Source organism: Chiloscyllium punctatum, chromosome 49, assembly GCF_047496795.1.
Source record: "Chiloscyllium punctatum isolate Juve2018m chromosome 49, sChiPun1.3, whole genome shotgun sequence".
NCBI lineage: Eukaryota > Metazoa > Chordata > Chondrichthyes > Orectolobiformes > Hemiscylliidae > Chiloscyllium > Chiloscyllium punctatum.
Genome location: NC_092787.1, coordinates 57044852 through 57058091, shown reverse-complemented (window position 1 = coordinate 57058091; position 13240 = coordinate 57044852). Strand labels below are relative to the sequence as shown.

General features: G+C 38.0%; 2 protein-coding genes across 3 annotated transcripts in view; one reads left to right on the top strand and one right to left on the bottom strand.

The window, feature by feature from the left end:
• Nucleotides 1–6793, top strand: part of man1b1b (mannosidase, alpha, class 1B, member 1b) — a 43714-nt gene extending 36921 nt beyond the window's left edge. For both annotated transcript variants that reach the window (XM_072565522.1, XM_072565521.1), the window contains exons 12-14: nucleotides 1285–1479; nucleotides 2212–2343; nucleotides 4622–6793. In XM_072565522.1, the coding sequence (XP_072421623.1) occupies nucleotides 1285–1479; nucleotides 2212–2343; nucleotides 4622–4822 (528 nt within the window). In that variant the 3' untranslated portion in view covers nucleotides 4823–6793. The remainder of the gene's footprint in view (nucleotides 1–1284; nucleotides 1480–2211; nucleotides 2344–4621) is intronic.
• Nucleotides 6794–6825: 32 nt separating this feature from the next.
• The window catches only part of LOC140469291 (uncharacterized), a 78483-nt gene continuing 72068 nt past the window's right edge, over nucleotides 6826–13240 (bottom strand). Inside the window, exons 10-13 of the mRNA XM_072565646.1 lie at nucleotides 7525–7681; nucleotides 7378–7442; nucleotides 7226–7296; nucleotides 6826–7120 (exon numbers count right to left, since the gene is read on the bottom strand). Of these exons, the coding sequence (XP_072421747.1) occupies nucleotides 7018–7120; nucleotides 7226–7296; nucleotides 7378–7442; nucleotides 7525–7681 (396 nt within the window). The 3' untranslated portion in view covers nucleotides 6826–7017. The remainder of the gene's footprint in view (nucleotides 7121–7225; nucleotides 7297–7377; nucleotides 7443–7524; nucleotides 7682–13240) is intronic.

Here is a 13240-nt window from a genome sequence, read left to right as displayed (position 1 = left end):
TGCCCAATAGTGTGATGGCAGACTGTAATTACGTGTTCAGATTTGCTAGTTTAGTAAAATACAACTTTAAGTATATTTTGGACAGCTTGTGTAGTTAACTTTAATGTTTAAAAGGATAAAAAGACCTTCCATTTGTAAGTCACACCTCTCTCAGTATTATTGTATTTATTAATAAAATGTGCTAAATTAGTGGCACATTACACATTTCTCACTTGGGTCTTGTTTAATACTTTTAGACCGGTGCTCATGAAACTTAGAAGGCAAGCAGCTTCTAAAAGTTAGTTTTTTTAATGGTACTTCCTTTGGTATTGCATGTGGTCATGATCAAATGTGGCATTTACGCTGGCTGAGTTTACAAGTACTTGGCAAAGAAAGGGAGCTCAATAGGCTCAACTTTCTCTTCTCTGGAACAAATATGTTTAAAAAGTTGGAATACTCATTAGTTATTTTTGGTCACAGTACCTTTGCCTTGTTGAGGCCACTGTAAACAACATTTTTTGATATTTTTCACGTGTGTGAAATATTGATTTGAAGGTGGGCAAGCAAGCTGCTTGAATTTACTTTCCCTGATACTATCTCAGTGGCAAAATTGAAGACAGATGTTAAACTGGATCTGTAATTGTATTATTTGGTAAGAGTTGGATTTAGTGTAACAAAAGAATATAGGTTAGAGAACCCATTCAATAGAAATCAAATTAAGCAGGCACTAAAATAATAACTGTCCTTATTAGAAATCAGATCTACTCAAATATTTTTCATTTAGATGATACAATGGGGTGTAGTTACTGATTCTGATTTTTGTTCATTCGAACAATGATCTGTCATTGCTGTTTCGTAGAATATCCCAGGCTTTATAATTATATTAAGACCTACAATCTGTGCTCAGTATTTGGTTGTTTACTTTTTGGGGTTTAATGGAACTGTCTTGTGAATGTACAAATTATCAATGAATAAACTGATGATCACAAGTTCCTTGTCTTTTCTCCTAACTTTTCATGACAGTGCATTTAGGAACTTTTATATTTTATGCACATTTTATAAAAGGTCTTGACTCTGACAGAAACCAATGGAAACAGTAACTCAAAACTGTTCATGCTGGAAAAATGTCTGTCCTCCGTGTACTTTGACCTTGCTTTGGAACTAAAATGTCTTGTTCATTCTGTAGTTTCAAGTCTAATTTGGCCCTGGTTATTGAGGCATTTCTCGTTGATGTACCTGGAAGAGGTTTGTGTATTGCAGGTATAGATGATATTGATGGGAGTTATTTCTTCCTTGCTTTTAAAGGATCATTTGGTGTGTTTCCTCCCTGGGACCCTGGCTTTAGGAGCTCACCATGGACTGAATGCAGATCACATGGAACTTGCAAAAGAACTGATGGAAACCTGCTATCAAATGTATGCACAAATAGAAACTGGTCTAAGCCCGGAAATTGTACACTTCAATTTGAATCCACACAATACCAAGGATATAGAAGTTAAGGTAGGTGCAGGGAAAATATTTTTTAAAAGAACGTGCATGGTGCTTAATACTTATGGTTGACATTTAATCCTCCTCACAAATATGCTTTTTACATTAACTGCATTCCAGTCATTTTCAGGATTTATTGACAATTCATGGGTCATTTTTGTAATCAAATGTCACATTGAATGTTTCAATCAAAAACCTTGAGGAGGTCCATATAAAAACTAGCACTATATGTAAACTTCAGACAATGGATAAATGTTATAATTAGAAATGTTGCTATGTTATACTGTTGGAGATTGACAAATAGGACATTAATTCACTTCTATTTAATTTGCAAATGAATATTAACTAGTTTAAATAAATTTGCATAATACAGATTGCAGTTTTGGAATGTTGGTTCTTTGTTTTAAGCATCAGAATTAATAGTCCCTAGCAATGCAAGAATGATGTACCAAAAGGCCTATAATGGTGCCATAAACAATCAGTCAATGAAACTGAGAATCCCTACCTCTAAGCAGAAGACCTAGATTCAAGACCCACCTGCTTCAGAAGTGTACCTTAACATCTCTGAACAGATTGATTAAAAATCTTTACAACGTGATCAGAGTAGCCATGCCAATCCAGTGTAAATATTGTTGCTAGTTCAATGAGTCCTCATATGGGCGTTACACACTTAGATGTCACCTGTGTGTCATTTTAATGGCTTTTCAAAGTATTGTTTCAGATAATAGTCAATCTTTTTGACAGCCTGCAGATAGACACAACCTTCTAAGACCAGAGACAGTAGAAAGCCTTTTCTATATGTATAGATTTACACGTGATAAAACATACCAGGATTGGGGCTGGCAAATTCTCCAAAACTTCAACAAATATACTCGGGTAAGTATAGTATAATTTTTGGTTCTTCAAATGTAAAATTACTTCAGTTTTTTTAATATATATGAGTAATACAAACAATCAACCTAACAGTTTTTATGGTTGCTTTTTCACAATCAGTAAGGTTGAAAGGAATTGAAATATTAACGTTTGCTTGATTTTTTTTTAAGTGGTTGTAATACATTGTTCTTGCCAGTGTTTATTTGGACAAGATGAAGAGATTTGAAGCCCTTTACACTTCAATGTTTGACACTTATAAAGATGTAGAAGAGTAGACTTTGTTTTTCCTCTTAGTAGTTCTATACCATAAGATTATGGAAAGAGTGCATACTGGATTAATGTATGAAGGATCATTGGGGATAAGTGAGAGTCAAGAGCCTAAAACAGTCTAATAAAGCCTTCTGATCAGCTTGATCTCAGGACTTGCCCAGCAATACTATTTCTAGAATTGATGGGCTTGAATTCATCCCATATCCATTTTAGGCAGAAACTACCATTATTTTAGGCACTTTTGCTGAGGCAAGTCTGTTGAGCTGGGATGTTTCCTGACTCAAGTTGCCTGCATTGGTAACTAAAATTCCAGGCCTATGTCTTTGTTTGCAAAGTCCAGGATTCTGTTTAACCATTTTCAACCCGCCCTCCCACCTTTTGACAGTAAGTGCATTTATACCTTTCTGTTACTGGACCACTTTAGAACTATCCTTTTGTTTTTAATTGCTTATCTGGTTCTTTCTACCAAAATACATCACCTAGAACAGGTCAACATGTGATGTACTATCAACTAATGACCTCTTGAAGCTTATCCTACATACAGTTCTTCATACTACCAAGTTTTACACCATCTGCAAATTTTGAAGTTGTGCTCTGTGCATTCAGATCTAGGTTACTGATCTAGAAAAATACAGCAGCCCGAATGTCAACTCGTGGGAAAACCCTGCCATGTTACTTCCTTCACTCCCAGTAAAATAATTGTTCACACTTTCCTGTCACTGGGCCAATTCTGTATCCATGCTTTCACTGTTGTTTATTTAATGAGCTTCAAATGTTTTGGCAAACTTGAGTAGCACTCATCAAACATCATTTGGAAATCCATTTAGATTGCACAGCCTTTGTCAATTCTCTTATTACCTGATCAAGTTAGATGGACACACCACTTTGCCTTTGACAAATGCATGCTGGGTCTCCTTAAGTTACATTTTCAGCTTATGATTAATCTTGACCCAAATTACTGTTTCTGAAACCATTTACATCACAGGCATAAACTAACTGGCATGTAGTTGTACGGGAGGGTGAACGACTTGGAGTTTTACAATGGTTGTTTTAGCCGACGAACATTTTTTTTTCTTCTGTCCTCCACCCCTTTTCCACTTATCTCCTTTCTCTCCTAGTGTCCTATGATGAACTTTAAATCTTATGGCTTTCCAGTAAGACATTAAACTGATGCATCATGTATCCACTTAGGTAGACTGAAAAGGTCCAATGTACCTTTTGAAGGGAGCAAGTGTTTGGACAACACCAAACCCCTTCAAAAGAAGGTAGATTAAAATAAGAAAAAGTTAATGAGTATAAAAGTAAGTGAGGTACTATGTTCTGGTGCAATTCAATTGGTCAAACTGCTTGATGTTAAGCAAAACAATGCATTCAAGCACTCTAGTTAAAATACAACGAAAAGAGGAACTTGGAAACTTAACTCTATTGGAAAGCTTAATAGATGCAGTGACTATTACTATACTGGTACAGTTAATTAGTAACATCCCATAAACACACCTTGGCAAAAAGACAAATTCAGAAAAAGTGTCTCACATGCAGCAAATCCCCAGCAAGAGACAGCGGCAGCTGGGAAAGATTCACTGCTTTCCTAACCTGCACTGACTCTAGTTCTCTTTTGGCAGTTGTTGCTAAAGATCCTGGATCTGAGAGCTTGACTACATCCACTCAGGCTGCTTTTATTGTTCCAATATTTTCAAACAAAAAACCCAAGGTCTCAAATTGGTTATCTCCTTATAGACTGCTAGTCTCCCAATCTGTCTCTAAAATAAACAAAGACAAAACATACCTCTTACTGCCACAGCATCATCATACAATGGAATTGAAGCCAATATTTATGCTTGAGCTAATGTAGATTGGTACAGTCATTATCCTCTTTACTATTCAACATCTGTCATGTTAACAATTGCTACTCTTTAGTTTGGGATGTCTTAATTATGAAATTGCTGTAAAAATGGCATGTGATGTACCAATTTATTATACAGCTTTTTCACAGTTACTTGTAATTTTACAGGTTAAAACTGGCGGATACACTTCTATTAATAATGTGAGGAAATCTGAGAACCCTGAACCCAGGGATAAAATGGAGAGCTTCTTCCTTGGAGAGACACTGAAATATTTATTCCTTCTATTTTCTGATGATTTCAACTTAATTAGCCTAGACAAATATATTTTTAATACTGAAGCACATATTTTTCCAATATGGACAACTTGATGAATGTTGAAATGATTTGAATGTTGACCTACTGTTTGGCACATCTTAGTTGTGGGATCTGATGTCAGCAGGAGATAACCACTGTGTGGAAGTTTTGTTCTACTTTGTATTGATCACTGTGAAAGTACGTATCACACGTGTAAAAAATGTGAACATACAAACTATAAAACCAGGGAACAAGTACGTCCATGAACTGATGCACTCAAATGACCTGTTTTACATTACAAGACATGCTTACCACACGTTGCCTCCTCTCCATTCACTGTTTGCTTCCTGCCTGCCCAGTTCAGTCTAACAGATGAGTATGTAATGGTCAATACACTACAAGTCTTTGCAAAGGAAAATTACATTTTTGTGGCTTTTCTTCTACAACATGAATGGGTGATGAGATTTGATGTCAATTCATATTTAAAATTTCAATTTACTCCATTTCAAAAATAAAAACTAATCTAGCTTGAATTCTGAAATATCAGCAACTGTGGCAATTAATATTTTCCTGGTTGAATTACAGACCAATCAAAATTATTCAGTATTTTGATCTATAATGGCTTTTGAAATTTAGTTATAAAATATCATTGTCACCATATTTTGTTAATATATGCAAGTGTGAAAATGTTGGTTCATGAAGGATAGAATAATCCATTGGTCTAAAATTTGTTTTTTTTATGGTTAAACTCTACTTTCAACTCCAGGTTTTATTCCATTTCATGTACATCCTCTCACTCCAACAGCACTGTTTTCCTCTAAATAAAATGTGGGCGGCACGGTGGCACAGTGGTTAGCACTGCTGCCTCACAGCGCCAGAGACCCGGGTTCAATTCCCGCCTCAGGCGACTGACTGACTGTGTGGAGTTTGCACGTTCTTCCCGTGACTGTGTGGGTTTCCTCCGGGTACTCCAGTTTCCTCCCACAATCCAAAAATGTGCAGATTAGGTGAATTGGCCATGCTAAATTGCTCGTAGTGTTAGGTAAGGGGTAAATGTATGGGTGGGTCGGTGTGGACTTGTTGGGCTGAAGGGCCAGTTTCCACACTGTAATGTAATATAATCTAAAAAACTAAAATATTCAATTCTTTTCTACCATGCTTCAGGCTGGAGCATTTTGAAATATAGGAAGCAAATGTCATCTAGCAATATCTTTTACATTTGCCTGATAAGTTTCTTTATCTCTTCTGAATATCAAATATTTGGCTGCTTCCACTGCTTTAAACAAACATTCTCTCCTTACTAGCCACAGATGAACTTTATGGTTAAAGAGTAAAATGCAATATGAGTGTTTTAAATTTAATGTAAACATGGTTACAACTTAGGATATGAGCCATAACATTTAAGTTGTACAAGGCCAGCAACTTGATTGGTCTTTGAGAGTGTACTAAGACCGATTTGGACCCTTAGATTTTATGGAACCTGTAGCAAATGCTGATCTGATCCATTTTCTGTGCGGAAACCCATTAATTTCTATGATTAACACGATGTACCTAATTACATGACTGTTCAGTTTCATCTTGAAAAGGTTACAAGCAGTGCTGCTTCTGCTTTTTTGTGACACTGGCCAGTAAATAATTCCAAATGGCTGCCTTAAATGTGCACAGTTTATGTTAATAAGTAAACAGATAAGGATGAGTGGTTTTGAAATGATGATAATTCCAACAAAAAGGATATTGGACATACTAGTGATCCCAACCCTTTAAGGGGATGCAGATATTTTATGTACTTCCTTGTCAACACTATGCTAAATGCTGAAATATGGAGCTACAAAAACTTTTGCCCGTCTATGATTAATTTTGTGCCTGTGCTGACACTCCTACAGCTGTCCGTGAATACATATCCCTTCTGTAAAATTATTTGCTTTTGTCATTAAATAACTCTGGTTTTAAATTATATATAGCTTTTAATCTAGATCCTTAGCAGTCATTCCTTCAACTGAATGTACTGTTAAAATGTTGGACAGGGTTTTAGATGTAATTTCACTTCCCTTCTCGAAAACAATGTAAATAAAGTTAATTTGTCTATAAATTGTTTTTTGTTTATTTCATTTAAAACATGACAATTGTATAAAATTTCTCCAGTTCCAATGCAAATACAAAATTATGTCTCTCCAATACTAATAGATTGTTTCATACATTTACACAGTTAACAAAAGTCCTTTGTGTACATTTTGGTTCAACATTATCAGATGTTAACATCTGACTTGTGTTAAACATAACGAAGTTGACTACTTTTCACCCATTTTCTGATTATGCTTGATTCCATTTTACGTACCACAGTAACTGATGGTGGATCAGCAACATTAGATGCTCTGAAAAGCAATAAATAAAAAAGCTCAATCCACTAGTTACAGTTGCTCCAGACATATTTTACAATTTACAAAGCAACAAAAGTTCTAATTTCGAAACTCACTCACCTCAGATCTAAATGATGCGCTGCTCCTTCTATAACAAAAGTCATCACTGAAGGATTCATCGTTTTTAGAATCTGTTTCATAGGGGAAAGCATGGTTATTTGAATTGCAGAAGAATGTTGTGCAAAGCAGTCATCAATGCAGTAAATACTTACACCACCATTTGCCCAGGGATCCAAGTCACCATTGGAAAATATTATATTGCTTGCTGCTTTGTAATCTAGAAAATGAAAAATGAAGTAGTTAGCATACAACTTGTTGCCCCAAAAGTAACTGAAAAGAAAAGTAAAACATTAAGTTACCATCTCCCCAATATTGGATTTTTAACCATTGTGAATTTGGGTATACACCCCATTTACTGTGACAATAGTTCCTCCTCATTGCTTCAGTGAAGGGAATGACAGGGAACATATCTGTGTCATTGTTGCTTTCATACAGCAGATTGATCTCTGTGCAAGCCTATAAAAAAATACAGAAACAAGATAATGAAAAACTTAAGATTTAAGCACTTTTCTTCTGTCCATATCTTAAAACAGGATAATAAATAGACAGAAAGCAGAACAAAATACATTTAAAATTGAAATTAATGGTATTGTATGGAACAAACTAAAAATTGTTCAAGGCAATAGACATTGTGTTTATTTGCACTACACCACGAAGGACAGCATCTTTACATGCACCAATTCAATCTGTCACTTATTATTTGCAACTAGACAAACATTCTAAATGGAGTTTCAAGATACAAAATGAAACCTATTACACAGCAAATTTAAACATTCACGACTGAGTGCTCTCCAAGATGTTAGGGTTTACTCCATTTCTTCATTATCTATTAACTTTGACTGTGTCCTATAATTGAACATATTGTTTGGTAAACCAACAAGAAGTAAGTGAGGACTGCAGATGCTGGAAACCAGAGTTTAGATCAGAGTGGTGCTTCAACTGGGTTTCCAGCATCTGCAGTCCTCACTTGCCGAGTTGATTTTAACCTGATTGTGAATCCTCCTTCAAGGATACCTACCTTGAAGAAGTTCTCTCTCTACAAGAATCTCAGTGAGTCGCTCTCTCTCACTACAACTCCCCCAGGTCATCTCCTCTGCCCTAAAGCTCTTCAACCATGTCCTAAAACAGACTTGCGACCACAGCCACATTTGCTTCATCTACTGCCTCAGAACACTTCAACCCCAGGGCATCAATAACCAGTTTCCTCATTTCCACTCCCCTCCACCCCCCCTCCACCTTACACTCGTTCCAACCTTCCAGCTCTGCACGGTCCTCATGACCTGTCCGACCTGCCAATCTCCCTCCCCTTTGACCTATCACATCCACCCCCATATTGTATTCTTTGCTACCCGCAGCACCCCCCACCCCCCTCAATTATCTCTCCACGCTGGAGATTCCCTGCCTCTATTCCTGAAGAAGGGCTTATGTCCAAAACGTCGATTCTCCTGCTCCTCAGATGCTGCCTGGCTACTCTGATCTAAACTCTGGTTTCCAGCATCTGCAGTCCTCACTTTTGCCTACGCTTACTCAATGTCCGTGGAGATGGACCCGGTATCTCTTCCTGACTTTGTTAATTCACTTTCATTAGACACACACATGGACACACACAAAAGGTTTTTCAGTATCCTCACTTTTTGTACAAGAAAGCACATTCTCGTAAGGTGGGTGTAGGAAAATCCCCGAATTGACGTAAGCTCATCGTGGAGCACATTCCCTTGGACTCTCTTATGAGTAAGGTGCACCTTAAAACTGAGAATTTCTATATAAGATGTGGTGGCCTTTTTTGGACGACCTCAGTAGTATAGTGGACAAATCTACTAAGAGCCTTTATATAGCCATAGCAATTTGATATAATGAATCTGATATCCAGACAGGAGGAACTATGACCATATTCATATGTATAAACTTGCGCACTCGATGACAGAGGGCTAATTGCTTTGTTTTGCTGTGCTATGGTTATTATTGTTATTGTTAAGATTGTCATTTTTTAGATAGCTTAGTTATTATTGTTACTTATTTATGTAATCAGTGGGTTTGTTTTTCAACATTGGCTTGAATTGGTTTTGTATTGTAATATTCAAAAGAAAAAAATCCTTTATTAAATGTTTTATTAAACATTTTATTAAAAAAAATGTTTTTAAAACCGAGAGGAAGCAGCCATTTGGCCCATCACATCCACATCAACCCAACCTCGACTCCTGTATTCCCCCTGGCTAATCCAATTACTTATAAATGCCAGGACACTATGGCATAGCCAATCCACCTAACCTGTGCATCTTTAGAGGAAACCCACACAGGTGTGGAGAATGTGCAACCTCCCCACAGTCGTTCATGGCTGGACTCAAATCCAGTCCTTGGCACTGAGGCAGCAGTGCTCACCATTAAGCCATTGTGCCACCCAGTGCAGGAATCTGAAGTAAGACTTGAACATCTGCAGTAGAGTCTGCCACTAGTGCTCCTATTACTAAATATAAACACACCAGAATTAGCTGTGTGGTCAGTACTAATTTGCAAAAGAATAAAATATGAGAGAGAACAATACTTTCATAGAAGTGTTTGGGTCTAGAATGCAGTGCTTGGAACAGAGAATATTACAGCATAGGAACAAGGTCTTTGGCCCACCATATCTGTGCCAACCATGATGCCATTCCAAAATAATCCCATATGGTCTATATTCCCACTATTCCCTGCATGTTCACGTGCTTCTTAAACATTGCTATTGTACCTGTTTCTACCACCTCCACTATCAAGTCACTCCTCGGTCTCTGACATTCTTGCAATAACAATTCCAAATTTACACCAGGTGAAGTCCAGCAGGTTTATTTGGAAGTACTAGCTTTCAGAGCGCTGCTCTTTTGTCAGGTAGCTGTGGAGCAGGATTAGAATTAAGACAGAATTTAGAGCAAAAGATCACAGTATCATACAACTGATAATGATATATTGAACAAATCTAGATTTCTGTTAAGTCTTTCGTCTTTTAGAGTGGTTGCAGGTTTCGGTTCATTCATACATAAATCCCAGCACTACTTTCAAGTCAAATTCTCGAGATAACTTAGGTTTTATTAAAAAAGGTCGACGTCTCAGCTTAGCATCTCAGCAGAGCAGTAGATGTGATCTATATGGACTTGAGTAAGCGTTCGACAAGGTTCCCCATGGGAGACTGATTAGCAAGGTTAGATCTCATGGAATACAGGGCGAACTAGCCATTTAGATACAGAACTGGCTCAAAGTGAGAAGACAGGGGGTGGTGGTGGAGGGTTGTTTTTCAGACTGGAGGCCTGTGACCAGTGGAGTGCCACAAGGATCGGTGCTGGGCCCTCTACTTTTTCTCATTTACATAAATAATTTGGATATGAGCATAACTTACAGTTAGTAAGTTTGCAGATGACACCAAAATTGGAGGTGTAGTGGACAGCGAAGAGGGTTACCTCAGATTACAACAGGATCTGGACCAGATGGGCCAGTGGGCTGAGAAGTGGCAGATAAGAGTTTAATTCAGATAAATGCGAGGTGCTGCATTTTGGGAAAGCAAATCTTAGCAGGACTTATACACTTAATGGAAAGGTCCTAGGGAGTGTTGCTGAACAAAGAGACCTTGGAGTGCAGGTTCATAGCTCCATGAAAGTGGAATCACAGGTAGATAGGATAGTGAAGGCGGCGTTTGGTATGCTTTCCTTTATTGGTCAGAGTATTGTGTACAGGAGTTGGGAGGTCATGTTGCGGCTGTACAGGACATTGGTTAGGCCACTGTTGGAATAGTGCGTGCAATTCTGGTCTCCTTCCTATCGGAAAGATGATGTAAAACTTGAAAGGGTTCAGAAAAGGTTTACAAGGATGTTTCCAGGGTTGGAGGATCTGAGCTACAGGGAGAAGCTGAACAGGCTGGGGCTGTTTTCCCTGGAATGTCGGAGGCTGAGGGGTGACCTTATAGAGGTTTACAAAATGATGAGGGGCATGGATAGGATAAATAGGCAAAGTCTTTTCCTTGGGGTCGGGGAGTCCAGAACTAGAGGGCATAGGTTTAGACTGAGAGGGGAAAGATATAAAAGAGACCTAAGTGGTAACTTTTTCACGCAGAGGGTGGTATGTGTAAGGAATGAGCTGCCTTGGGATGTGGTGGAGGCTGGTACAATTGCAACATTTAAGAGGCATTTGGATGGGTATATGAATAGGAAGGGTTTGTAGGGATACGGGCCGGGTGCTGGCAGGTGGGACTAGATTGGGTTGGGATGTCTGGTTGGCGTGGATGGGTTGGACCGAAGGGTCTTTTTCCATGCTGTACATCTCTATGACTCTAGACAATGTGTTAAAGTTGTGAGGTTAGAGTCTGCCTGTATCCCAATCTTGAGTCAGATTGGTTCTATTTCCAAAGTAGGCTTTATAAAATGTTACACTGATTGATGACTGCTTGCAGATTGTGTGCTTTTTGAACAAAATAGAATGTACCTGCAATTACAGTTCATAGACTTAAGTATTGGTGCATGCATGTGAGGGAAAGAATGAGAGCAAGCGCGTTTGTGTTTGATAATCTAGGTCCGTACCCATGAAGATAGCCTCAATCGGGACCTTGGGTTCATGTCACACTACAGGTGACGCCACTACACACCACACACACACACACACACACACACACACACTCACGCAAACCCTCTCATACACATGCATACCCATCATCTCACAGGCTTATATTCCATCACATTCACACAAACACACACTCTCCTCCTCACATGCATGCACACACACATACACAAGTCTATGGGGTGAATTTGAATTTGCAGAATTGAAATTGCAAATACATTCTATTCTGTTCAAAAAGCGCACAGCATGCAGGCAAGCAATCAATCAATCTATGTAAAATTTTATAAATGCCTACTTTGGAAATAGAACCAGTCTGACTTAAGATTGGGATACAGATGGACTCTAGCCTCACACCTTTAATGCATTGTCTGAGCTGAGATGTCACTTTTTAAAAATAAAACCTTAAATTACCCCAATGTGACTTAAAGGTAGTTCTGGAATTTACATATGAATGAACTAAAACCTGCAACCCATTCTAAAAGACGAAAGACTTAACAGCAACCTAGATTTGTTCAAACATCGTATCAGCTGCATGACAATGATCTTTTGCTATAAATGCTGTGTCTTATGATCCTGCTCTATGCTACCTGATGAAGGAGCAGCACTCCGAAAGCTAGTACTTCCAAATAAAACTGTTAGATTGTAACCTGGTACTGTATGATTTTTAACTTTATCCACCTTAGTCCAACACTGGCATTTCCACAACATGAATCCCAAGTTTGTCTAATCTCTTCTTACAGGCAACATCTGGTGAAGTTCCTTGGCACCCTCTCAAAGTCTTCCAAAGACTTCCTGTAATGTAGTGACCAGACTGCACAAAATACTCAAAATGTGGCATTACTGAATCTTTATACAGCTGCAACATGTTTTGTCAACTTTTATACTCATTTGCCCGACCATTCTGTATGCCTTCTTTATGTCCTAATCCACTTGTGTTGTCACTTTCATGGAGTTATGAATTTGTACTCCAAGATCACTCTGTGTATCAATACTCCTGAGGGTTCTGTAATTGACTGTATACTTTTGCATTAGAGCATCCAAAATACATCACCTCACATGTCCATCTTAAAATCCATGTGCCAATTCTCTGCCCACCTTTCTAACTGATCTATATACTTTGACAGCCTTCCTCACTATCCACAACTCCACCAATTTTCATGTTGTTTGCGAAATTAGTTATACTAGCTACATTTTCATCCATATATATTACAAACAAAAGGTCCCAGCACTGATTCTTGTGGAATACCTAGACACAGACCTCCAGTCAGAAAAATATTCTTCTGCAGCTAGCCTCTGTCTTCTGTGACTAAACCAATTTTGTATTGAGCTTATCAAATCACCATGGCTGCCACGTAACAAACATCTGGATGAGCCCACCATGAGTAACTTTGTCAAATGCTTTAATAAAATCCATGAAGATGTCCTCTATTGTTCTAC